This window comes from Callithrix jacchus, chromosome 17 (genome assembly GCF_049354715.1).
Source record: "Callithrix jacchus isolate 240 chromosome 17, calJac240_pri, whole genome shotgun sequence".
Classification (NCBI taxonomy): domain Eukaryota; kingdom Metazoa; phylum Chordata; class Mammalia; order Primates; family Cebidae; genus Callithrix; species Callithrix jacchus.
In genome coordinates this window covers 16,875,763-16,903,343 of record NC_133518.1, presented here as the reverse complement: position 1 = coordinate 16,903,343, position 27,581 = coordinate 16,875,763, and the positions used below count along the sequence as shown (strand labels likewise).

General features: G+C 39.6%; 1 protein-coding gene across 32 annotated transcripts in view; it reads right to left on the bottom strand.

The window, feature by feature from the left end:
- PHC3 (polyhomeotic homolog 3) overlaps nt 1-27,581 on the bottom strand; it is an 89,214-nt gene that overhangs the window by 60,484 nt on the left and 1,149 nt on the right. For all 32 annotated transcript variants that reach the window (XR_013528421.1, XR_614698.5, XR_614697.5 and 29 more), the window contains 3 exons: nt 24,842-25,007; nt 19,125-19,280; nt 17,975-18,052 (listed from right to left, as the gene is read on the bottom strand). Coding sequence is in view for 18 of the 32 variants with exons in the window: in XM_008983466.5 (XP_008981714.4) it covers nt 17,975-18,052; nt 19,125-19,280; nt 24,842-25,007 (400 nt within the window). In the remaining 14 variants the exon portion in view is untranslated. The remainder of the gene's footprint in view (nt 1-17,974; nt 18,053-19,124; nt 19,281-24,841; nt 25,008-27,581) is intronic.

The window sequence follows — 27,581 nt, the reverse complement described above, 5'->3', positions numbered from 1 at the left end:
CAACCACCATAGCATGCGTATACCTATGTAACAAACCTGCACGTTCTGCATATGTACCCCAGAACTTAATATAATTTTCAAAAATAAATAAATAAGATGCAGTCTTGTTATGCTGCCCAGGTAGTTCTCAACTCCTGGGTTCAGGCAACCTCAAACTCCCAAGGAGCTGGGACTATAGGCGTATATCACCACACCCAGCTCTTTTTCCTACAATTTTTAATATTTTAGTCTCACAACAGAACCGATAATATAAGTAGAGGAACAATCTCTCCTACCAAGTATATAATACCTAAATAGTAAGTGTCCAAGAAAAACAGCTATATGCTATTTGTTGTACAGTTTTTCAACTAAAAGGTGCCAGGGAGATTCCATGATTACAACCAAGTAATTTGATCCACAGACTTATACTGGCAAAAATATAGATGTCACACTAGTATGATTTAAAAGTCAAAGTATCAATATTTACCCAATTAAACCTTAAACAAACTTCATATTTTCTCTATTGGGAAAAGCATTTCCTAGTGTGATTTTTATGTTGCAATGTATCTTCCAGTTCATTTTTGTTCAGCCCCCACCCTGTCACAGTACTTATCAATCTTTTCTTACCAACGTTCAATAAATTTTTTTAATCAACTAGCAAAAAAAAAAAAAAAAACTTTCCAATCGATTACTCCCCACAGCCAAAGTCCATTTGACAGTTGCCTCTGCCATCTGACTGATCAGAATCAATCAGGTATACTTTAAATAGAGAAATACTTGACATTAAAAGAATGATATATCTGTATTCAATGGCATTAAAAGATTTTTATGCCCACTGCTGAGTAAAAAAGCAGCAAAATAACATATAGAGTATAATCCATGTAGTTACATACAAATGTCTGTGTGTATGTATGTATCACACGCGAAAAAAGAAAGATGGCCAGGCACAGTGGCTCACACCTGTAATCCCAGCACTTTGGGAGGCTGAGACAGTGGATGGCTTGCCCTCATGAGTTCAAGGCCAGCCTGGTTAACATGGTGAAACCCTGTATCTACCAAAAATACAAAACATTAGCCAGGCATTGTGACATGTGCCTGTGGTCCCAGCTACTTGGGAGGCCGAGCTGGGAGGATCGCTTGAGCCTGGGAAGCGGAGGTTGCAGTGAGCTGAGATTGCAGCACTGCACTCCAGCCTGGGCAAGAGCAAGACCCTGTCTAAAAAAGAGGAAAAAAAAGTTAAGAAAATGACTGCATTGGATGTATACACAATTACACACACCCATAACACTATATATGACTAGACTCAATATAGAAACACACACACATGCACCACTATCTGTGAGAACGGTCACCAAAATGTTAAAGGTGTTTAATGTCTTCTATAAAATCTGGGATTACATTTTTAAAAAGTTTTTACCTTTTCTATGTAGGAATTAATTTTAGAATCAGAGAGAAAATGCTATTTTTGTCCTTTTTAATGCTTCCTTTAGAATATTAATTTACTTTTATTATGTTAAAGCAGCTTATAAATTGTACTGCCTCATTATTCAGTGGGAACTTCAATGTGAGTATTTCAAATATTGGTAAGTATAAAATGCTATATAAAAATTTATTATTTTTTTTTTTAAGAAAAAAAATGGGGTCTCACTATGTTGCCCAGGCAGGTCTCCAACTTCTGGGCTCAAATGATTCTCCCATCTGGGCCTCCCAAAGTGCTAGAATTACAGGTGTGAGCCACCATATCCAGCCCTATACAGAAATTTTTTTTCTTGAGATGGAGTCTTGCTCTGCTGCCCAGGCAGGAGTGCAGTAACATAATCTTGGCTCACTGCAACCTCTGCCTCCTGAGTTCAAGTGATTCTCCTGCCTCAGCCTCCTGAGAAGCTGGGACCACAGGTGCCCACCACCATGCCTGGCTAATTTTTGCATTAGTAGAGAGGGGTTTTCCCCATGTTGGCCAGGCTGGTCTCGAACTCCTGACCTGAAGTGATCCCCCCACCTTGCTCTCCCAAAGTGCTGAGATTATAGGCATAAGCCACCGTGACCAGCCTTTTAAGTAGTAATAGCTATCCACAAAGGATTTTCTTTTTAAGAGACTGCATGTTTTTATTAAATCAAAAAATTAAAATGCCTTTTTAGAAAATATTTATTTTAGAAAAGATTACTTATTTTTGTAATACAAGCTCGTAAAAATAAAACAAACCAAAGAACCTCACAGTTTCCAAATGTTTTCAGATGTTGACACCCTAGAAAGAAAAGTTGCAATGTTAGAACAATTATAATATTGGAAATAATTTTAAATGTCTAGCAACAGGGATGGTTATACAAAATAAAATCCATTCACACTGTGCAAACCCTACACAGCAGCTTTAGTGAGATTCATCTCTGTCTGCAAACATAAAAAGATCTCAAGACACACTGTTAAGGGGGAAAAAATGCAGAATACCTGTGTTTACAATGTGTAAAAAAGAGTGCTAAGAGCATATATGCACAATTCTCTATGATATACAGGTCCATAAAACATAGGATAAGATCTGAAGGCCAGGCGCAGTGATTCATGCCTGTAATCCCAGCACTTTGAGAGGACAAGGCAGGCGGATCACGAGGACAGTAGTTCAAGACCAGGCTGACCAACATGGTGAAACCCATCTCTACTAAAAATACAAAAATTAGCTGGGTGTGATGGCACACACCTGTAATCCCAGCTACTCAAGAGGCTGAGGCAGGAGAATCACTTGAACCCGGGAGGCAGAGGTTGTGGTAAACTGAGATAGTGCCACTGCACTCCAGCCTGGGTAATAGAGTGAGATTCCATCTCAAAATTAAAAAAAATCTGGAAGGTTATAGAACCAACTGAGAAGACAGAGGGACTGAAAGGAAAAGGAGGAAATGAGGCCTTAGGGACCTGAATACCTTTTTTACTTTTTCTGTACTATTGGGAGTATTTTACAAAAATGCAGTTAAAGCTGCTTGTGACCACACAAATATTCAGGCTACAGTTTTATTTCAGACTACTATTAGGTTTTGGAAAAGGCTTCTACACCCAACCATTTAAAACTGTATTTTAAAGAATCCTCAAAAACTATGAGTTTTGAAGCCTAAAAAAAAAAAAAAAAAAACCACCTGACTTCCACCAAGATAACCAAATAGGAACAGCTGCAGAGCACAGTTCCCAGCGAGAGCCACACAGAAGGCGAGTGATCTCCGGATTTCCAACTGAGTTACCAGGTTCATCTCAATGGTACTAGCTGGACAGTGGGTGTAGCCCAAAAAGGGAAAACTGAGGCAGGGCAGGGCGCTGCCTCACCCGGGAAGTGCAATGGGCTGCAGGACCCACTCCTACCCAAGAGGCCATGGGGACTTTTCCCGCCACTCCAGCACTCCAGTTCAGATGCTGCGCTTCTCCTGTGGTCTTTGCAGCCCATAGACCAGGAGATTCCTGCTGGCCAACAGGTGCCATGAGTTTCCAGCACAAATCTGGAAGGCTAATTCAGCTGGCGCAGCAGGTTTCCAGCACAAATCTGAGTGGCTGTTTTGGCTGGCGCCTGGAGTGCCTATGAGACAGAGCGGCCAGTACCCCTGAGAGAAAGGGGGCTGAAGGCGGAGAGCCACTGGCTCGGCAGGTGCCACCCCTATGGAAACCAGCAAACTGAATCCCACTGGCTTGGGATTTTCACAGCCAGTACAGCAGTTTGAGCTCAACCCAGGTTGGTCGAGCTCAGTGGGGGAAAGGGCATCCGGCCGTTACAGAGGCAGGCTGCCATTATGAAGGTAGTTCTAACCTAACCTGTGTAAACAAAAGCACAAGGAAGTTTACACAGAAGCTGGGCAGAACCCACCATAACTCAGCAATGCCTCTGCAGGCAGACTGTAACTAGACTCTCTCCTTGCTGGGCAGGGCATCTCTGAAAAAGGCAGCAGCCTGTTGGGGACTTATAAAGCCCCACTATCCCGGGACAGAGCACCTGGGAAAAGGGGCGGTTTTGAGTTCAGCTGCAGCAGATTTAAACGTCCCTGCCCAGCACCTCTGAAGGGAGAACAGAGCTCCCAGCACAGCATTTGAGCTCTGATAAGGGACAGACTGCCTCCTTAAGCGGCTCCCTAACCCCCATATATCCAAAGAGACCCCTCACACAGGAGAGCTCTGGTTGACATCTGGTGGGTACCTTCCTGGGATGAAGCTACCAGAGGAAGGAACAGGCAGCAACCCTTGCTGTTCTGCAGCCCCCATGGATGATTCCCAGGCAAGCAGGGTTTGGAGTGGACCTCCAGCAGTCCTGCAGCAGAGAGGCCTGACTGTTAGAAGGAAAACCAAGTAGACATCCACTCAGAGACCCGATCCAAAAGTCACCAACTTCAAAGTCCAAACGTAGATAAATCCATGAAGATGGGAAGAAAGCAGCACAAAAAGCATGAAATCACCAAAAACCAGAGTGCCTTTCCTCCTGCGATCACAACTCCTCACCAGCAAGGGAACAAAACAGGATGGAGAATGAGTTTGACGAATTGACAGAAGCAGGCTTCAGAAGATGAGTAATCACAAACTTCTCTGAACTAAAGGAACATGTTCTAACCCAATGCAAAGAAAGTAAGACCCTTGGAAAAAATGTTAGATGAAATGCTAACTAGAATAACCAGCTTAGAGAAGAATATAAACAAGTTGATAAGAGCTGAAAAACACGAGAACTTTGAGAAGCATATACAAATTTCAATAGCCAAATCAATCAAGCAGAAGAAAGGATATCAGAGATTGAAGATCAATTCAATGAAATAAAATGAGAAGGCAAAATTAAAGAAAAAAAGAGTGAAAAGAAATGAACAAAACCTCCAAGAAATATGGGATTAGTGAAAATACCTAACCTTTGTTTGATCGGTGTACCTGAATGTGACAAAGAGAATGACTCCAAGCTGGAAAACACTCTTCAGGATATTACCCAGGAAAACTTCCCCAACTTAGCTAGGCAGGCCAACATTCAAATCCAGGAAATACAGAGAACATCACAAAGATATTCCTCAAGAAGAGCAACTCCGAGACACATTATTGTCAGATTCACCAGGGTTGAAATGAAGAAAAAATGCTAAGGGCAGCCAGAGAGAAAGGATGGGTTACCCACAAAGGGAAGCTCATCAGACTCACAGCAGATCTCTCCGCAAAAATCCTACAAGCCAGAAGAGAGTGGAGGACAATATTCAACATCCTTAAAGAAAAGAACTTTCAACCTAGAATCTCCTATCCAGCCAAACTAAGCTTCATAAAAGTGAAGGAGAAATAAAATCCTTTACGAAAAAGCAATTGCTGAGAGATTTCATCACCCCCAGGCCTGCCTTACAAGAGCTCCTGAAGGAAGCATTAAACATGGAAAGGAACAATCAGTACTAGCCACTGTAAAAATGTACCAAACAGTAAAGACCATCCATACAATGATGCAACTGCATCAACTAATGGGCAAAACAACCAGCTAGCATAAAAATGACAGAATCAAATTCACAAATAACAATATTAACCTTACATGTAAATGGGCTAAATGCCCCAATCAAAAGACACAGACTGCCAAAATGGATAAAAAGTCAAAATCCATTGATGTGCTGTATTCAGGAGACCCATCTCATGTGCAAAGATACACACAGACTCAAAATAAAGGGATGGAGGAAGATTTACCAAGCAAATGGAGAGCAAAAAAAAGCAGGGGTTGCAATCCTAGTCTCTGATAAAACAGATTTTAAACCAACAAAGATCAAAAGAGACAAAGAAGGGTATCACATAATGGTAAAGGGATCCACACAACAAGAAAAGCTAACTATCCTAAATATATGTCCCAATATAGGAGCAAGTCCTTAACGACCTACAGAGACACTTAGACTCCCACACAATAATAGTGGGAGACTTTAACACTTCACTATCACTATTACACAGATCAACAAGACAGAAAATTAACAAGGATAACCAGGACTTGAACTCAGATCTGGACCAAGCGGACCTAATAGACATCTATAGAACTCTCCACCGCAAATCCACAGAATATACATTCTTCTCAGCACCACATCACACTTACCCTAAAATTTACCACATAATTGGAAGTAAATCACTCCTCAGCAAATGCAAATGAATGGAAATCATAAGAACCAGTCTTTCAGACCACCGTGCAATCAAATTAGAACTCAAGATTAAGAAACTCACTCAAAATTGTACAACTACATGGAAACTGAACAACCTGCTGCTGAATGACTACTGGATAAACAATGAAATGAAGGCAGAAATAAAGATGTTCTCTGAAACCAGTGAGGATGAAGACACAATGTACCAGAAACTCTGGGACACATTTAAAGCAGTGGCTAGAGGAAAATTTATAGCAATAAATGCCCACATGAGAAGCAAGGAAAGATCTAAAATTAACACCCTATCATCAAAATTAAAAGAACTAGAAGAGCAAGATCAAACAAATTCAAAAGCTAGCAGAAGACACGAAATAACTAAGATCAGAGCAGAACTGAAGGAAAGAGACACCAAAAAATCCTTCAAACAATCAAATCCAGGAGATGGTTTTTTGAAAAGATCAACAAAATAGATAGACTGCTAGCCAAACTAATAAAAAAGAAGAGAGAGAGGAATCAAATAAACACAATAAAAAATGATAAAGGGGATATCACCACCAATTCCAAAAAAATACAAACCACCATCAGAGATTACTACAAACAACTCTATGCAAATAAACTAGTAAATCTAGAAGAAACAGATAAATTCCTGGACACTTACATCCTCCCAAGACTAAACGAGGAAGAAGTTGAATCTCTGAATAGACCAATAACAAGGTCTGAAGTTGAGGCAGCAATTAATAGCTTACCAACCAAAAAAAGTCCAGGTCCAGATGGGTTCACAGCCAAATTCTACCAGATATACAAAGAGGAGTTGCTACCACTCCTTCTGAAACTATTCCAAACAAAAGAGGGAATCCTCCCTAATATGAGACCAACATCATCCTGATACCAAGACCCAACAGAGACACAACTGAAAAACATAATTTCAGGCCAATATCCCTGATGAACATCAATGCAAAAATCTTCAATAAAATACTGGCAAAGAGAATGCAACAGCACATCAAAAGGCTTATCCCTCCTGATCAAGTAGGCTTCATCCCGGGGAAACAAGGCTGGTTCAACATCCACAAATCTACAAACATAATCCATCACATAAGCAGAACCAAAGACAAAAACCACACGATTATCTCAGTAAATGCAGAGAAGGCCTTCAACAAAATTCAACAGCCCTTTAAGCTAAAAACTCTCAATAAACTAGGTACTGAGGGAACGTATCTCAAAGTAATAAAAGCTATTTATGACAGACCCACAGCCATTATCATACTGAATGGGCAAAAACTGGAAGCATTTCCTTTGAAAACCGGCACAAGACAAAGATGCCCTCTCTCACCATTCCTATTCTATATAGTATTGGAAGTTCTAGTCAGAGCAATCAGGCAAGAAAAAGAAATAAAGGGTATTCGATTAGGAAAAGCAGAAGTCAAATTGCCTCTATGTGCAGACAACATGACTATGTATTGAGAAGACCCCATCATCTCAGCCCAAAATCTCCTTAAGCGGATAAGCAACTTCAGCAAAGTCTCAGGACAAAAAGTCAATGTGCAAAAATCACAAGCATTACCAATAACAGAGAGACAAATCATGAATGAACTCCCATTCACAATTGCTGCAAAGAGAATAAAATACCTAGGAATACAACTAACAAAGGATGTGAAGGACCTCTTCAAAGAGAACTACAAACCACTGCTCAAGGAAATAAGAGAGGACATAAAACAGATAGAAAAACATTCCACACTCATGGTTAGGAAGAATCAATATTGTGAAAATGGCCATACTGCCCAAAGTAATTTATAGATTCAATGCTATCCCCATCAAGCTACCATCGACCTTCACAGAACTGGAAAAAGCCACCTTAAACTTCATATGGAACCAAAAAAGGGTCCACATATCCAAGACAATCCTAAGCAAAAAGAACAAAGCTGAAAGCGTCATGCTACCTGACTTCAAACTATACTACAAGGCTACAGTACTGGTAGCCTTGGTACTGGTACCAAAACAGAGATACAGACCAATGCAATAGAACAGAGGTCTTGGAAGTAATGCCACACATCTACGACCACCTGATCTTTGACTAACCTGACAAAAACAAGCAATGGGGAAAGGATTCCATTTAATAAATGTTTTTGGGAAAACTGGCTAGGCATGGGCAGAAAGCTGAAATCTGGACCCGTTCCTTATACCTTATACAAAAATTAACTCCAGGTGGATAAAAGATTTAAACGTAAGACCTAACACCATAAAAACCCTAGAAGAAAACCTAGGCAATATCATTCAGGACATAGGCATAGGCAAGTACTTCATGACTAAAACATCAAAAGCAATGGCAACAAAAGCCAAAATAGACCAATGGGATCTAATTAAACTTTTTGCACAGGAAAAGAAACAATCATTAGAGTGAACCAGCAATTAAAAGAATGGGAAAAAATTTTTACAAGCTATCCATCTGACAAAGGGCTAATATCTAGAATCTACAAAAAACTAAAATTTACAAGAAAAAACCAAACAACCCCATCAAAAACTGGGTGAAGGATATGAACAGGCACTTTTCAAAAGAAGACACTTATGCAGGCAACAAACATACAAAAAATGTTCATCATCACTGGTCATTAGAGAAATGCAAATCAAAACCACACTGAGTTACTCTTTCACACCAAGTCAGAATGGCGATCATTAAAAAGTCAGGAAACAACAGATGCTGGAGAGGATGTGGAGGAATAGGAATGCTTTTACACTGTTGGTGGGAGTGTAAATTAGTGCAACCACTGTGGAAGATAGTGTGGTGATTTCCTCAAGCATCTAGAAATAGAAACACCATTTGACCCAGCAATCCCATTACTGGGTATATACCCAAAAGATTAAATTGTTCGATTATAAAGACACATGCCCATGTATGTTCACTGTGGCACTGTTTACAGTAGCAAAGACTTGGAAGCAACCCAAATGCCCATCAAGGATAGACTGGATAAAGAAAAAGTGGCACATACACACCATGGAATACTATGCTGCCACAGAAAAGGATGAGTTTATGTCCTTTGCAGGGACGTGGATGAAGCTGGAAACCATCATTCTCAGCAAACTGACACAAGGACAGAAAACCAAACACCGCATGTTCTTACTCGTAAGCGGGTGTTGAACAATGAGACACATGGACACAGCAAGGGGAACATCACACACTGGGGTCTGTTGGGGGTTGGGGGACTAGTGGAGGGATAGCAGGGGGTGGGGAGATTGGGGAAGGATAACATTGGGAGAAATACCTAATGTAGGTGACAAGGAGATGGAGACAGCAAACCACCATGACATCTGTATACCTATGTAACAATCATGCAAGATCTGTACATGTACCCCTGAACTTAAATTAAAAAAAAAAAAAAAAATTCCTGTAAGAGGTAATAGAGGATGAGCACACTAGCAGCAGAATACTGAGAATCACTGATTATAAGCAAATAATTTTCTCTCAGGTAAATTTACATCCCCTACATAACATAAATATATCAAATGAACTCTGATATGAGGCTGATGTGATTTGAACATTGTTAAGAGAAAACTGAACAGTTTTAAGGTTCCTGATCTAAAAACAATCTCATTGATCCACTGAATGTACTCTTAGGAAATTTTAAAGAAGAAAATAGCTAAAAATATGGGCCGGGCACGGTGGCTCATGCCTGTAATCCCAGCACTTTGGGAGGCTGAGGCGGGTGGATCACGAGGTCAAGAGATCGAGACCATCCTGGTCAGCATGGTGAAACCGCGTCTCTACTAAAAATACAAAGAATTAGCTTGGCATGGTGGCGCGTGCCTGTAATCCCAGCTACTCAGGAGGCTGAGGCAGGAGAATTGCTTGAACCCAGGAAGCGGAGATTGCAGTGAGCCAAGATCCAAGCCTGGGTAACAAGAGCAAAACTCCATCTCAAAAAAAAAAAAAAAAGCTAAAAATAGATATAAATATATATAACAAAATAGTCAATGGGAAAAATTAAACCACCAGCAAGAGAGTAGGTTTTAAAAATGGTGGAACATTATACACCCATTAAAAATCATATTTACAACCAATAAATAAAGAAGATAATAGCCAGGTGCAGTGGCTCATGCCTGTAATCCCAGCACTTTGGGAGGCTGAGGCGGGAGGATCACCTGAGGTCAGGAGTTCAAGACCTGCCTAACAGTTAGAAACCCCATCTCTACTAAAAATGCAAAATTAGCCGGGTGTAGTGGCACATGCCTGTAACCCTAGCTACTCGCAAGGCTGAGGCGGGAGAATCACTTAAACCCAGGAGGTATAGATTGCAATAAGCCGAGATTGCGCCATCGCCCTCCAGGCTGGACAAGACCAAACCTTCACCTCAAAAAAAAGAAAAAGAAAAAGAAAAAAGAATGTAATAAAGAAATAAACCATTTGCTTCTCCCTCCTACTACAACCCACTGAAATAGCAATCAATACAGTAGAAAAGGATTGAGGAAACAGACAAGTCTAGACTACTGGGCATTCCATACGGTGACCTGAGATCTCCAAACATCATGAGAGAAAAAAAACGACTGGAAGCCTTTTCATATTAAAAGGAAAAAAGAGTCTCCAATGCAGTATGGGATCCTTAATTAAATACTCAATGTGAGCATTAATTAAATACTCAAGGAGGGCCAGGCACAGTGAGCTGAGATCACACCACACTGCACTACAGCCTGGGTGACAGAGACTCCATCTCAACAACAACTACAAAATCTGATAGGCCAGGCACAGTGACTCACACCTATAAAATCCCAGCACTTTGGGAGGCCAAGGCGGGTGGATCACTTGAGCTCAGGCGTTTGAGACCAGCCTGGGCAACAGGGCAAGACCCTGACACTAAAGAAAATACAAAAATTAGCCAGGTGTGGTGGCGCACAACAGTAATTTCAACTATTTGAGGGGCTAAGCAGAGAGGATGACTTGAGGCTGGGAGGCAGAGGGTGAGGCTGGGAGGCAGAAGTTGCAGTGAGCCATATTCACATCACTGCACTCCAGCCTGGACAACAAAGTGAGATCTTTTCTCGAAAAACAAAGTGAAAATAAAAGCAAAATAAAATCTGATAAATTGCATAACAGAGATCCAAAATATTTTATCCATAATGGAAAAACAGAATAGTATTTTAAAAGAATGAAAAAGAAAATGCTGAGAAATTAGAAATACAGTGGCTGAACTAAAATTGTTTTTAAAAGTCAAGGAAAGAGTTAAAAGAAGTCGAGGAAACAGCCCACCAAAAAAAAAAAAAAAAAAAAACCACACAGTAAGTGAAAAGATAAAAAAAAAAATCCAGAAAGATCAACATTCAACCAGGAGCTCCAGAAAGAGAGAACAGAGAAAACAGAAAATTAATTTCTTGTGGATTTGCTTAGCTTTACATACATCATCACCAAAGAACAAAATTAACTTACAGCAAATTTGTTTAGTTTCACATACATGATCATTAAAAACCTATTTTCACACTGAGAGGACCCAACAGGTGTCCTACACAATGACATCTAGATACATTTCCATGAAACTACATAAAAAAAACTAAAGCAAGCAGGCAAATCTAGAAGATTCTGGAAAGAAAACCAGCAGTTACCCCAGAAGAATGATAATAATACTAACATCAACCTTTTCTTCAGCAATACTAAACTTTTGAAAAAAGTAATCTTTCCTTTCAAATTTCCTTAGAAAAATTATTTTCAATATAGAATTCATGTAAGATAATTATTAAAAAAGTAAAGATAATTTTCAGGCCCACAAAGATTTAATTTTTCTTCCACATAGCCTTTAAAAGAAAGTTAGATATTCCTGCAAAACAGAATTCCTATCATACAGTCCTTTGACCATTCACTTGTCTATATCCTCATCATACTCTAAAACCTTTATTCACTTTCAATCTTTGGCACCTGACACCAAGTAGGTACTCAATAAAAAAAGTACTGGCCGCCAGGCTCGGTGGCTCATCCCTAGCACTCTGGGAGGCTGAGGCAGGCAGATCACAAGGTCAAGAGATCGAGGCCATCCTGGCCAACATGGTGAAACCCTGTCTCTAATACAAATACAAAAATTAGCTGGGCATGGTGGCGCAATCCTGTAGTCCCAGTTACTCAGGAGGCTGAGGTAGGAGAATTGCTTGAACCCAGAAGGTGGAGGTTCACTTGAGCCCAGGTGTTGATGGCCAGCCTGGACAACATAGTGAAACCCCAACTCTTTAAAAAAATTGTTCAAACAAGCAACAATGAGCAAACCTGAAACAAATTAATTTTCTTATAAAAAGGTGTCCCCCAAGAAACAGAAGATAAAATTTTATTTATTTTTTATTTTTTGAGACGGAGCCTCACTCTGCCACCTAGGCTAGAGTTTAGCGATCTCAGCTTACTGCAAGCTCCACCTCCCAGGTTCAAGCAATTCTCCTGCCTTAGCCTCCAGAGTAGCTGGAATTATAGGCACCTGCCACCACAGGGATCCGGCTTATTTTTGTATTTTTAATAGAAATGGGGTTTTGCCATGTTGGCCAGGCTGATCTCGAATTCCTGACCTCAAGTGATTTGCCTGCCTCGGCCTCCAAAAGTGGTGGGATTACAGGCGTGAGCCACCACACCCAGCCCCAAATAATAATTTTAGACTGGAAATAGAATAACCAAAATAAGTAAGTTAAGCTCACACAATGCATTCTTGCTTTTTACATGCAATACATAATGAAAATCCAAGTCTTTCCATAGACACATATACAGCATTTTTTAGTAGCTATAGTATTCCTCCTGTATGAATTAACTATCATTTATTGAACTCATCCTCAATTAATGGGCATTTGTATTATTTATAATATTCCCTATTATAAATCATGCATACAGGCATAATTATCTAGGTCACTTTTAATTATATCATTAAAAGTGAAAGTGCTATATCAAAGTGTACACACAGATTTTTTTTTGGCTTTTTTTGAAACAGGGTCTCATACTGTTGCCCAGGCTGGAGTGCAGTGGCGCAATTATAGTTCATTGCAGTCTCACACTCCTAGGTTCAAGCAATCCACCTGCCCTAGCCTCCTGAGCAACTGAGACTACAGGCACACATCACCACAACTGGCTAATTTCTTTTTATTAGATGAGGCCTTGCTATGTTGGCCAGATTGGTCTCAATCTGCTAGACTCAAGTGATAGTCCCACCTCAGCCTCCCAAAGCACTAGGATTACAACCATGAGCCACCATTCTCAGCAAGGGCACGTACATTTTAAAGTTTAACATGTGCTGCCGAATAACCCTTTAAGAGTTGCACCAATCTATATTCCCACTAAAAGTGTTATGAGTATACCCATTTCTTCATATTCTTGCCAAGAATAGGTATTATATAAATGTTTTTCCTAGTTTTCTAGTTTGACAGATGAAAACAGTACTTCATTGTTATTTGTACATATATTTATATTTCTTTTTCTTTTCTTTTCTTTTTTTTTTTTTTAGACAGGGTTTTGCTGTCACCCAGGCTGGAGAGCAGTGGTGCAATCTCTGCTCAGGGCAGCCTTGACCTCCTGGGTTCAAGCAAGCCTCCCACCTAGCCTCTAAAGTACCTGAAACTACAGGTGCTTGCCACCACACCCTGCTAATGTTTTGTTGTTGTATTTTGCTTGTAGAGATGGGATTTCATCCACCTGCCTTGGGCTCCCAAAGTGCTGCAATTACAGGCATGAGTCACCACTTGCAGCCTTTTTACATAACGTTTCTTTATTATTTATATGGTAAATATACCTTCATGTGTTTAAAAGCCAAAAACACAGCTGTGGGGGTGGGGGTGAAGGGTCACTTCAGGTCAGGAGTTTGAGACCAGCCTGGCCAACATGGCAAAACCAGTCTCTGCTAAAAATACAAAAATAAGCCAGGCATGGTGGCATATGCCTGTAGTCCCAGCTGCTCGGAAGGCTGAGGCAGGAGAATCGCTAGAACCCAAGAGGCAGCGGTTGCAGTGAGCTAAGATCACGCCACTGCATTCCAGCCTGGGCAACAGAGCAACACTTCATCTCAAAAAAAAAAAAAAAAAAAAAAAGCCAAAAATAGTCTTTCTTTTAAAAACTACCAACTAAGATCTTTTGTGATTTCTATTTATTTTACTAATATAAGAGCCTTAGGTATTTTAGAAATATTATCAGCCAGGTGTAGTAGCTCATGCCTATATCACACAATCCCAGCACTCTGCGAGCTACGGTTAGGGGATCTCTCTTGAGCTCAGGAGTTCGAGATCAGTCTGACTGGGAAACACAGAAAGACCTCACCTCTAGTAAAATTTTAAAAATTAGCCAGGCGTAGTGGTGTGTGCCTATAGTCCCAGCTACTCAACTGTCTGGGACAGGAGGATCACTTGAGCCTGGGAGATTGAGGCGGTTCCACTGCACTCCAGCCTTGGCAATAGAGCAAGAGGATGTATCAATTAAAAAAAAAGAAAGAAAAGAAAAAAGGCTAAAATTCTGTCTTCTCTTTTGAAAAATAATAAAATGAAAAAAAAATTACTCATTTGACATCATGATGCAAACATATTTTCTCCCATTTTGTTGTTTTCACTTTGCTTATGCTGCTTGTTGGCAGAATTTTTAGTTGGTTTAATTTTCATTTTAGCAAGTCAAATTTAAATCTTAGCCCCATTTATGTTGAACTATTAAAGACATAAACGTAATTAGTTTTAGAGACAAACAATCAAAATCACCACTCCACTACTGACAATCATTTAGAATTAGTCATCTGATTCTAATTAGAGAAAAGAAAAGAATGCAGGTACCCACTAGTTACCTATATATTCAATTAACAATAGTCTACTCTCTAAACCACATATAGACTGAGTATCTGTTACACGAAATCCTTGGGACCAGCGTGTTTCAGTATTTGGGTTTTTTTTCAGATTTTGGAAAGATACAAACTGGTTTAGCATGCCAAATCTGAAAATCCAAAATCCAAAATGTTCCAATTAACACTCCTCCTTTGAATATCATGTTGATGTTCAAAAATGTCAGATTTTAGAGCATTCTGGATTTTCAAATTACGAACAAATCAATCAGTAGGTACACAGTTCCCCGAGGTTGTATGATTAGACTTTTGACTTGATTTTTAAAAATAATATTCCATTTTCCCATTGGGATCCCACTCCTGCTCTAAACCCCAAACTACTTGGCTGGTTACTTGACAGCCATTCTTCTTCTGAAGAATGGACCCTTTCCTATGGTTTCACTGTTATCTGGAAACCTAACTCAAAATAAGCAAAACTCCAAAAAATACTAGCCACTACCTGATGGCTCATTATCATCACTACCTAGAAGACTTCAGTTACCACGGCCTACCCACTTTCTGGATACTGACCTAAATTTGCTAAGCCACCTTGAGCATTGTAATTTGTACTGCTAGTCAAATGACCTGAGCAGAAGCTCACACAGAATAGTAAATAAACCAAATGTAATGTATTATTCCTTTATTTTACTGGGAATCTGTTCTTCCTATACTTCTTTTCCCCCACCAGCCATTTACAGCCATTGGCATACTTCATGGTACAAGGCTGCCTAGTTTATGAAAATTAGCATTAACAATGTCATAAGCACAATCACTAGAATTCTAACTTCTATGAATGTCACATACATAAAGCCAAATGAGAGAAAACAGTTTAAAAGGATACCTTTTAATAACATGAAGAAAAAAAAATAAAAACAACATATTTATACAACTATATCCTATCATTATTCCAGTATTTCATGGAATATAAAACTTCCCTATATAATTTCCTTGAGTAGACCACAAAATGTTTACCACTCCTTTCCTTAACTACCATTGTATTAATGAAAGACATCTGATGTCAATGACCAAAACTACAGCATTAATACTTCGAGCTAGGTTATATTACTTAACTTTTTCATTTTCTTTAATCTAACATCTTCAAGTCCTAAGTAATTATTTTTTTTTTTTTTTGGAGACAGTCTTGCCTGTTGCCCAGGCTGGAGTGCAGTGGCATGATCTTGGCTCACTGCAACCGCCGCCTCCTGGGTTCAAGTGATTCTCCTGACTCAGCCTCCCGAGTAGCTGGGATTGCTGGCATGCACCACCATGCCCAGCTAATTTTTTGTATTTTTAGTAGAGACGGGGTTTCACTATGCTGGCCAGGCTGGTCTCAAACTCCTGACTTCAGGTGATCTGCCCACCTCAGCATCCCCAAGTGCTGGGATTACAGGCATGAGACACCATGACCAGCCCATAAGTAATTTTTAAACTAACCTTGTTCATACCCCAGGACATTTCCATGCCAAAAAAAAAAAAACTTTTTAATTAAAAATGTCAAATCAGGCCAAGCGCAATAGCTCACACCTGTAATCCCAGTACTTTGGGAAGCCGAGGTTGGCGGATCACCTGAGGTCAGGAGTTTGAGACCAACCTGACCAACACAGCAAAACCCCATCTCTACTAAAATTACAAAATTAGTCAGGCATGCCTGTAATCCCAGCTACTCGGGAGACTGAGACAGGAGAATCACTTGAACCTGGGAGGCAGAGGTTGCAGTGAGATGGTGCCATTGCACTCCAGCCTGGCGACAGCGTGAGACTCCATCTCAAAAAAAAAAAAAGTCAGATCAACAACCAGGAAAAAAAACAAACCTATATGCTGACCACAACATATACTTAGCAAAGACCATACCTTAAAGAAATAGAGCACAAGTTCACCTTCAATTCCTTAACAACCTGCAAACTATACTGTATTGGAGCTGATTTTATGAAGTATCAAAGTATTACCATTCTGGACCAGGAAAAAGTACCTAGAAAGGACATTATTAGGTTTTCAACCAGAGGCGATTTGCCCCGCACCAGGAGACACCTTTGGTTGTCACACTAGAGGAAGGAGGAAGACCACGAGCTGCTGGTATCTAGTGGCTAGGGATGCTGCTAAACATCCTATAAGGTACATAACAGCCCCCGACAACAAAGAATTATCTGGCCCTTAATGTCCACAGTGAAAAGGTTGGGAAACCTGGGACAAATGATGAAATGTGACTATGAACTGCATTGTATCAACATTAAATTTCCTGAATTTATTAATTTTTCTGGGGCTTCATAAAACAATAGCCTTGTTCCTAATACACATCAGAGTATTTAGGAATAAAGGAACATGTCTCAACCTACAATTGACTCAGAAAAAAATGTCTACATGTAGCGGGAAAGAATAATTCATAAAGTAATAAGGCAATATGCTAATAATTGGTTAATCTGAGTAAAGTATATGCAGAAATTTTCTTTTATTCTTGCAGTTTAAAACCATACTAAAATTTAAAAAAATAAAAAATTCAACTATATTAAAATTAAAAGTTAAGCAAGTATTATCATGCCCATAAATTTATTTTACCTGGGAAACTGCACAATTTCCCAATACATATGTGCAATATAGCAAATCAGCTTTCTTTTACTCCTTTCTCAAAATAAATTACCCTATCTTGAATAGATACTTGCAAATTGAGCCCAAATAACTCAAGAAAGCTGAAAGTATATTTTCTAAAATGTGAACTGCACAAAGTTAGAAATGCTTAGATGTCTACCAAGGACATGACATACTATTGTACATTACGGTAAATTCATGGCCAATATCCCTGCATTGTATATTTTGGGCTTTCAGTACACACTGAAAACTGAAATCATTTAGAACCACATAAGATGTGAACATGATCAGTGTAAAAGGACATACAAGAAATAATACAAAAAGATTTTTTAAGACTCAGATTTTCTTAAGTTTAACATTAGTTCTCAATTTTTGAATTTTATCATTCCTATTTTTGGGCAATTATTACTTAAACAGCATGCAACAAATTACAATAACAGCTTCATAAATAACAGTTTACTTTTAGAAGACAAGTCTTTAAATTTGTAAATCCAGGAAAAATTTAGGGAACTTACAGATGTTTGGGACATACTTGACTGTTGTGTGACACTTCCTGTAGGAGATGTAGATGGTCTTCCACTGGACAAACTTGCCTAAAATAGTAAGACTTTTATAATACGTCGGTAAAAACCTCAAATTAAGAACTTTCTGGTACCACGATAACACAAAACCACAACAATAAATGTCAAAAGGCGTATGTATGAAACAACTCATTTTACAGTCAACATGGCTTAAGCTTTGGTTAAACAGATTTTTTTAAATAAGAAAAAGCTGAACGGTGAAAACAGGGGATCCAAAGAAATTTTATTAGCTACTTTATTGTCAGTTCCACTTTATGGGTCTGTGTCATCTTTAAAGTGGAATCACTACTCCACGTTATGGAGAAAAAGTTAGAGCTACAAGAGTCAGTGGGTTTCAGTTTCCTAACTTGTATCGCGAAAATGTTATTTAAAATTACACTACTAAGAAGCAACAGCTGAGAATCTGTTGGTAACAGAAATAAATCTTTTTCAGGTTCAGTCAACTGAGATCCTCCTCTGGTGAGATTTAAGATTAAATCTTAGTTTTATTTAACTAGTACAATAATAACAAAAATATTTTTTAAAAACAAGCATTTAATAATGAAATCCTGTTATCAGTACAAATAATATAATTAGATTTTAGAAAGATGGATTTACACGTCTTTGTATAGAAAATTTATGGAGAAATACATATTAAATTGTTACAGTGGCCACCTCTGAAGAATGAGAAACAGTGGTAGGCAGGGAAAAGGAACAGTTTTATCTCTTATAAGCAATTTAATAGTTTGATTTTTTTAATGAGTATAAATACATCATTTTTTAATCGTATTTTTAGTAAAAATATAATTTATGTAAGCCTAAGTATTCACTGTTGTACCCAGAACTTTACACACCTAACCAAACCACTAGCATAGCATCTCTCCAATTTGGATAAAAACCACTGAGATAAAAGCTAGAAACAGAGTAACATAAAAAACATATTCCCTTTTTCTCAATTGGCAACCTATTAATATATTTCCTTCAGGAAAAATAACCACAGACATCTGAGAATTCTGAAAAAATACCCAATGTATTTATTTTCAGTAACTACCTACAGATAACAGAAACTTTGGTCTCATAAATTCTCAATTTATTGCAGTCTTACCTGAACAGCAGCAAGGCTCTGAAGCTGGCTGCTACTTAAATGCTGCTGCTGAAGAGCTGCAGTATGTAGCATCAAGTGCTGCTGCTGGGCTGCATACATTTGCTGAAGATACTGAGCAGCTGAGCTGGGGGGCCGATGCAATGCCTGTTGAATCACCTGTGATACGTCAATTGAACCAATGTCAAACCATAATCTCAACCTTCATCTTAATCAGAAAATGAAAGTATAAAAAAGTGGCAGTTTAAAATTTCACTGCTTTGACACATAATATCATCAAGCTTATTAACATACTTCTTTCCTAGTTACATATGACTAGAAATCACTAACTTGTATGCATTAGAACTACCCAGTGGGACAGGTATGGTGGCTCAGGCCAGTAATCCCAGCACTTTGGGAGGCTGAGCGGGGTGGATCACCAGGTCAGAGGATTTAGACAATCTTGGCTAACACGGTGAAACCCCATCTCTACTAAAAATACAAAAAATTAGCTGGGTGTGGTGGCACGTGCCTGTAGTCCCAGCCACTGGGAGGCTGAGACAATAGAACTGCTTGAACCCAGTAGGCGGACGCTGCAGTGAGCTGAGATGGTGCCACTGCACTCCAGCCTGGTCAGCAGAGTGAGACTGTCTCCAAAACAAAAACAAAAGCCCAGTGGACAATTCACAAAAGACAGGCCAAATAAGCAGGTCAAAGATTTTCAATCTCATCAGTAGTCAAAAACTCACAAATTAAAACAAGATGCTATTTTCCAACTTTCAGATGGATAAAGATTTAAAAGAATACTACTAACCGGGGAAACGAATTCTCCCGTACGGCTAGTAAAAATTTAAGCTGGCATAAGCTTTTTGGATAAAACTTGGTAAAATTCAGGGCCTGGGTGTGGAGAAAAATACCTTTACCATGCAGCCATTACAAACAGTAATGTAGATCAGTGCTGTCCTATACAGGAGCCACTAGTCACATGTGCCTACTAAAAATGTGGCTAGTGCAACTAAAGAAGTTAAAATTTTAAATTGAACTTTAATTAATTTTAATTTTAATGTAAATAGCCACATGAAACTAGTGGTCACTATAAACTAGAAAACTACACGTTGTTGATACAGATCTATATTTACTAACAAAAAAAACACAGGTTACAAAACAGTATATGATGTATCATTTTTATATTAAAATATCTGAAAGACTACACTTTCAAAGGGCACTGATGGGTAGCTAGATTAGAGGTGATTTTTAGCTTCTAGTTCATACTTTTCTACAAATGTCTGAAAATCTTACAATGAGTAGGTATTTATTAATTATCACATAAAATTATAAAGCAGCTGGGCACGGTGGCTCATGCCTGTAATCCTAGTACTTTGGGAGGCCAAGGCAGGCAGATCACCTGAGGTCAGGAGTTCAAGACCAGCCTGGCCAACATGATGAAACCCCATCTCTACTAAAAATACAAAAATTAGCCCGGCATGGTGGCATGCACCTGTAATCCCAGCTACTCAGGAGGCTGAGGAGAACCCAGGAAGTGGAGATTGCAGTGACCAGAGATCACACCACTGCACTCTAGCCTAGACAACAGAGCAAGACTCCATCTCAAAAAGTAAAAATAAAATTAAAAAAATAATTTTAGAAAATTAATAATTATTTTAGAAAAAGTTTTAAATGTCAAATACCCTGTTTTGTTTCAATGTTGAATACAACTATTCTTAAAAAATTCCTATGCTTCAGGTAATAGAGGCTTGGATACTAAAAAGAAAAAGGAATTCCTTAAAAAGTGTTAATTACTGTGAATATTAGTAAAATGTAAAATCTGAGCCTGAAACTTCAGAAATAACTACAGAAATGTCAAGTACTCTACTAAAATCAGAGAAAATTCCAACACTTGTCCAAGTGGTAAGTCAGAGTAAGTCAATACTACACAACCACATCCAAAAGTCACAGTGTGCTGCTCCCTGTGACTCTGAAACAGCACAGGATCCTAATCTCAGCATCAAATCAGTTTTTTCAAAGAGCTAAAGGAGTAATAGAGCCATAATCCTCTAGCTTGAGGGTCTAAATCAGGACGTCTCAAACCATCATCCTTTTATCTAAATTTCAAGAAAGCATATTTCTGTGTTATTGTTTACTTTCATGTGTTAATATCTCATCTCTCTAGCTACAGACTGCTATGCCTGATACAAATTTCTATCACAAAATCAATGGGAGCTTTTGACCCCTACCTGCAGGGGACTATAGGCCAGATTAAGTGATTCAGAATTATTAACAATACATCTTTTTTAGTCAGATCAATCTCTATTTGTTCTTCTAATTCCATAACAAAATTCTAAAATCCTTGGATTTGGCAGTTACATGGAAAAAAAATTCTAAGATCAAACTGAAATAAAAAACAATCTATTTGATATTTTTGTCACGGTATAGTCATTTTTTTCTGTTGTCAGCACAGTCTTTCACTACCATTCAATGCTATACTCATAGCACTGAGTAAATACAAGTTGTAGGTACAGCACATTGTTCTTATTTATTATAAATTCGTATTCGCCCAAGGAGGGTGAAGAGAATTCCCAGGACTGAAAAATAAAGCTGGAAGATTAAAGAATTACTTAGGTAGCTCAATAAATATTGATTTGATGGCATTTTGGGAGAAGCGATTCTATGGTCTCCTAAGAACAAGAGTTAGTGCTATTAATGAGATATATCTACATCTACATAGCTCTCTATTTACTTTTTATTAATCTATGCAGCTTAATTGAAAACTAGAGAACAAAATGGTATATTAAGCTATCACTTATCAGTCAGGCGTGGTGGCTCATCCCAGCACTTTAGGAGGCCAAGGCAGGAGGATAACTTAAAGCCAGAAAGGTGAAGACCAGCCTGGACAACATAACGAGATTCTCTCTACAAAAAACAAAAATTAGCCAAGCATAGTGGCATGTGCCTATAGTCTCAACTACTCAGGAGGCTGAAGCAAGAGGATCACTTGAGCCCAGGGGGTCGAGGCTGCACTGAGTGGTGATCGTGCCACTGGACTCCAGCCTGGGCAACAGACTCCAGCCTGGACGAGAGAGAGAAAGAGAGAGAGAGAGAGAGAGAGAGAGAGAGAGAGAGAGAGAGAGACAGACACAGACACAGACTGTCAAAAACAAACAAACAAAACACCAACAACGAAAAAAACTATCATCTATATGCTTAAAGATCTAAATCCTGGCCAGGTACGGTGGCTCACACCTGTAATCCAAGCACTTTGGGAGGCCAAGGCAGGTGGATCACGAGGTCAAGAGTTCAAGACCAGCCTGGCCAATATGGTGAAACCCCATCTCTACCAAAAATACAAAAATTAATTGGGCCTGGTGGCACCTGTAGTCCCAGCTGCTCGGGAGGCTGAAGCAGGAGAACTGCTTGAACCTGGAAAGCAGAGGTTGCATTGAGCCGAGATTGCGCCACTGCACTCCAGCCTGGGTGACAAAGTGAGACTCCATCTCAAAAAAAAAGATCTAAATCCTCTTCCCTATATCCCCTGCCTCAGAGAAAGGTAAAAAACATCAAAAGCTCTCTCTGCATTCAAGTTTGAATTACTGGTGAACTGGCTGGTTCCACTCCATAGTGACTTCAGAAAACTACCCTAAACCATAAAACAATTAAATAGATATTATACTGGAGTATCCACCATACAAAAATGGAGCAGAGGTAGGACTATATTGCAAGCAGTTGTTTTCAGGGTAGATACAATTATAAGGACTCGAGTGAATGAAACCAGGTATAATAGAAAAAATAAGAATTCACAGAGTGGTTAAGAGCACAAAGGCTGAAGTCTGAGAACTCGCTAGGTGAGTTTGGGAACGTTATTTAGCCAATTTAAAACATTTACTTTCCCATCAGTAAAATGGAGATAATATCTACTTCACAGAGGGCTGGTAATGATTAACGGAGATAACTTATGTACCATATTTACCCAATGTTTGGCACATAGCAATTATTCCATAAGTATTAGCTATTACTATCTACTGGAAAGCTTTTATGTACCCCACACAGCTCTATATACTTCATTTAATCTCAAAGATACTTCATTTAATCCTCAGAGTAACTAATGAAATAGTCTCATCCTCATTTTAGTTTTCTGAGGCTCAACAGGATTATGTCTCATACCCAAGGCTATACAGCTCCTAAAGATAATGAAAATAAAATTCAAACAAAGCATAATAGACTGAAAGGTCCATGCCCTTTTTATGCAATACCATACTGCCCCAACCTCCATTATCATAAATGTTAACTAAGTAAACTTTACTTTCTCAACTAAGTGACTTTTCCTAGTTCAATATTCCCTTCCCCGCTCTCCCCCTAAGGGATTTAGAATGAATCCTCCTCCTTAGGGTTCTTAGGCCACCTGGGTTTAAAATAAACTTTGTAACACATCTTTACACCTGAACATATCTCCCTTAGTCTATATTTTGAGTTCCGATATAAAACAGATGAACCTATAGCCATTCTGCACGTTGGGGCTCCAGACCGAGTGTCTTCGAATTGCAGCAGCACCTAAGGCTTTACCTTCATAATTTTCTTTACATATAATCTTACAAACTACATGCTGACAAATATAAGCCCTCTCAATACTATCTTTTATTTTTTGAGATGGAGACTCACTCTTTTTGCCCAGGCCAGAGTGCAGCAGCGTAATCTCAGCTCACTGCAACCTCCACCTCCAGAGTTTAAGTGATTCTCCTGCCTCAGCCTCCCAAGTAGCTGGGATTACAGGCACGCACTATCACACCTACCTAATTTTTGTATATTTAGTAGAGGCAAGGTTTCACCATGTTGGCCAGGCTGGTATCAAACACCTGACCTCAAGTGATCTGCCAGCCCTGGCCTCCCAAAGTGCTTGGATTACAGGTGAGAGCCACCACACTCGGCCTTTTTTTTTTTTTTTCCCCCCGAGACAGGGTCTCACTCCGTCGCTCAGGCTGGCGTACAGTGGTGCGATTACAGCTCACTGCAGCCTCAACCTCTGGGGCTCAAGCAATCCTGTCACCTCAGTCTTCTGAGTAGCTAGGACCACAGGTACACGCCACCATGCCCTGCTAATTTTTGTATCTTTTGTAGAGATGGGGTTTCACCATGTTGCCCTGGCTGGTCTCCCAAAGTGTCGGGATTCTAGGCGTGGCCAATAGTATGATTATTCGGTCTCCCAAAGTGTCCGGATTCTAGGCGTGGCCAATAGCCACCACGCCTGGCCAACAGTATGATTATTAATTGTTGCTGATTGTTCCTGTGGCTGAATGTGTCCCCCAAGTAAGTATGTGTTTGAAACTTAATCTCCAATGCTACAGTGTTAAGAGGTGGGACCCCTGAGGGGTGATTAGGCCATGAGGACTCCGCCCACATGAATAGATTAAAGGAGATTTTTAAAAGGGCTTGAGACTGCGAATTTGGTATCTTGCTCTCTAGTCTTTTACCATGGAACCAGGCAACAAGAAGGCCCTTTCTGAGATGCCAGCACCTTCATATTGGACTTCCCAGAATTCAGAAATGTGAGAAATAAGTTTCTCTTCTTTATCAATTACCCAGTCTTGGTATTCTGTTATAGCAACACAAAATGGATTGAGACAGTTGACTCAAACATTAGGAATTCTAACTGTACATTTGAGGATATGAAACAGTACGTAAGTCCGGCTTAAGCAAAAAGGAATATGACATCTTAAGTCTTAGACTACCCATCAGTACAGCTGAAATACCTGTACAGCATGTCGGTCTGAACCACTGTAGACAGAGATCTGTGGCTGCTGCATTCGAGAGGAGGAAGTGGTGATGGTGGTGGTGGTGGTACTGCTGGTTGTGGTTGACACAGATGATGTTCCAGGGTTTGGTTCACTATCCATAGCTGTACTATGGTCCTTAAATCTGGCAGGTCACACAAAGGGTTTGTATTGGTAAAAGCATTATCTTACGAGCTTTAAAGAATATTCATTTCATAGAAATAATCAGGAGTAATCTAAATTGCTAGGAAAGCCCTCATAAAATAGAGCCAGCACACAGTCACTATAAGCACTTACAAGAGAAAATACTTCACATATATGGAGCAAATTTAATAGTTAATACCTACTACATTTGAATTCAAATGATTCAGAATATGTAACTCAGATAAAGCATAGCCGAAAAAGTTTATCTTTGCATTACTGAAAGATTTTTTTAAACCAAAACAGGTGATGAGAGAATACTAACTACCTAAGAAAATAAAAATTTAAGCAGTGTCAGAGTATTTTAAAACATTTCTTTACATTCTTTTGATTACACTAATTACAAAGTAAAGTCATTCTTACCTACACATTAGAACAGAATGCCTAAGGACTCATGTTAGTTAACTAGCTTAGTTTCATCTACCATATATACTTTGCTTAAAAAATAAGTTCTTTTTTAAAAAAGTTAAAAAGTGCCAGGTGCAGTGGCTCATGCCTGTAACCTCAGCACTTTGGGAGGCCGAGGCAGGAGGATCACCTGAGGTCAGGAGTGCAGTTCCAGCCTGGCCAACATGGTGAAACCTCCACCTCTACTAAAAATACAGAACTTAGCCAGGTGTGGTGGCAGGCACGTGTAATCCCAGCTACTTGGGAGGCTGAGGCAAGAGAATCACTTGAACCCAGGAGGTGGAGGTGGAGCCGAGATCATGCCACTTCACTCCAGCCTGGGTGACAGACCAAGACTTCGTCTCAAAAAAAAAAGTTAAAAAGTTGTTTTTTTTTTTTTTTTGAGGCAGAGTTTCACGCTTGTTACCCAGGCTGGAGTGCAATGGCGTGATCTCAGCTCACCGCAACCTCCGCCTCCTGGGTTCAGGCAATTCTCCTGCCTCAGCCTCCTGAGTAGCTGGGATTACAAGGCACACGCCACCACGCCCAGCTAATTTTTTGTATTTTTTGTAGAGACAGGGTTTCACCATGTTGACCAGGATGGTCTCGATCTCTTGACTTCGTGATCCACCCGCCTCGGCCTCCCAAAGTGCTGGGATTACAGGCTTGAGCCACCGCGCCCGGCCTAAAAGTATTTTTTTTTTTAACTCATGCTGACTTTTCCCCTAGTCAGTCTACAATACTGTCCTTACTCCTTCTAGTAACTGAGTTATACTTATAAGCAAATTTCTGCAAGAACACAGAGAAGCAGTTAACAGCAACTTCTCACATCCTTACAAAATCTTTTTCACAAAGAATTACTCCAGATTTTGAAAATATAAATTATGTCACTTCCTCATGCATGGACAGTAAAGTACACTTTTATACCAGACTTTCTAATCTTTTCCCTCCCATATTATAATCTTACATTCACTTGTGGTACAAAATTCCACTAAATACAGAATCTGTATTTGAATAAATTCAAGCTTTTTTTTTTGAGACAGAGTTTGCCAGGCTGGAGTGCAGTAGCACAATCTCGGCTCACTGCAACCTCCGCCTCCCGGGTTCAAGCAATTCTCCTGCCTCAGCCTCCTGAGCAGCTGGGACTACAGGCGTGCGCCACCACGCCGAGCTAAATTTTGTATTTTTAGTAGAGACGGGGTTTCACCATGTTGGCCAGCATGGTCTCGATCTCTTAATCCACCCGCCTCGGCCTCCCAAAGTGCTGTGATTACAGGCGTGAGCCACCCAGCCCGACCAAATTCGAGCATTTTAAGTCAATTCTAAGGATCTCCATATTGTTAGAAACCAGAACAGCAGTTGTTTTTGGTGGGTCAGAAATGTATCTCTAAGGTGAAAAGCACACAAAAGATTATACTGGTTTTATCTCCCTTTTCTTATCCTCCCTTCCCTTTTCTTTTCTTCTAAGAAACTAAATCCCACTTACCCTCCATTAGCAGCACTGACAAAAATGTAACAAGAACACTTTCTATTCCATGAAAACAACAAATGACTTTGGCACTAATTGGTCCACGTATACTATACCCATAGCGTTGCTTTTTTTAAGTACAAATTTTCTTTGTTCTATATATGTATGTAAACAGTATTCATATTCTCTGAAGAACCAAATGTAAAAAAAAAGAAGAAAAGAAAAAACCCATTTAATGAAAGGAAAAGGGGGGCCTGGAGTGGTGGTTCATACCTGTCATCCTACCACTTTGGGAGGCCAAAGCAGGAGGACTGCTTGAGCTTAAGAGTTCAAGGCCAGCCTGGGCAACATAGGGAAAGCTTGTCTCTACAAATAAAAAGTAAAAAATTAGGCCTGGTGGTGCAGGCCTGTGGCCCCAGCAACCTGGGAGGCCAAAGTGAGAAAATCGCTTGAGCCCAGGAGGACCAGGCTGCCTGCAGTGAGCTACAATGGTGCCACTGCACTCCAGCCTGGGAGACAGTGAGACCATGTCACAAATAAAGAAATTAAGATGAAAAGTGAAAGGAAAACCGTCAGGAAGAAAGCTGACTCCTCACTTACTTTTTTGGATTAGTTAATAATGCATATATTTTTATGCTTGTTTTTTTTTTTTTTAAACTGCCT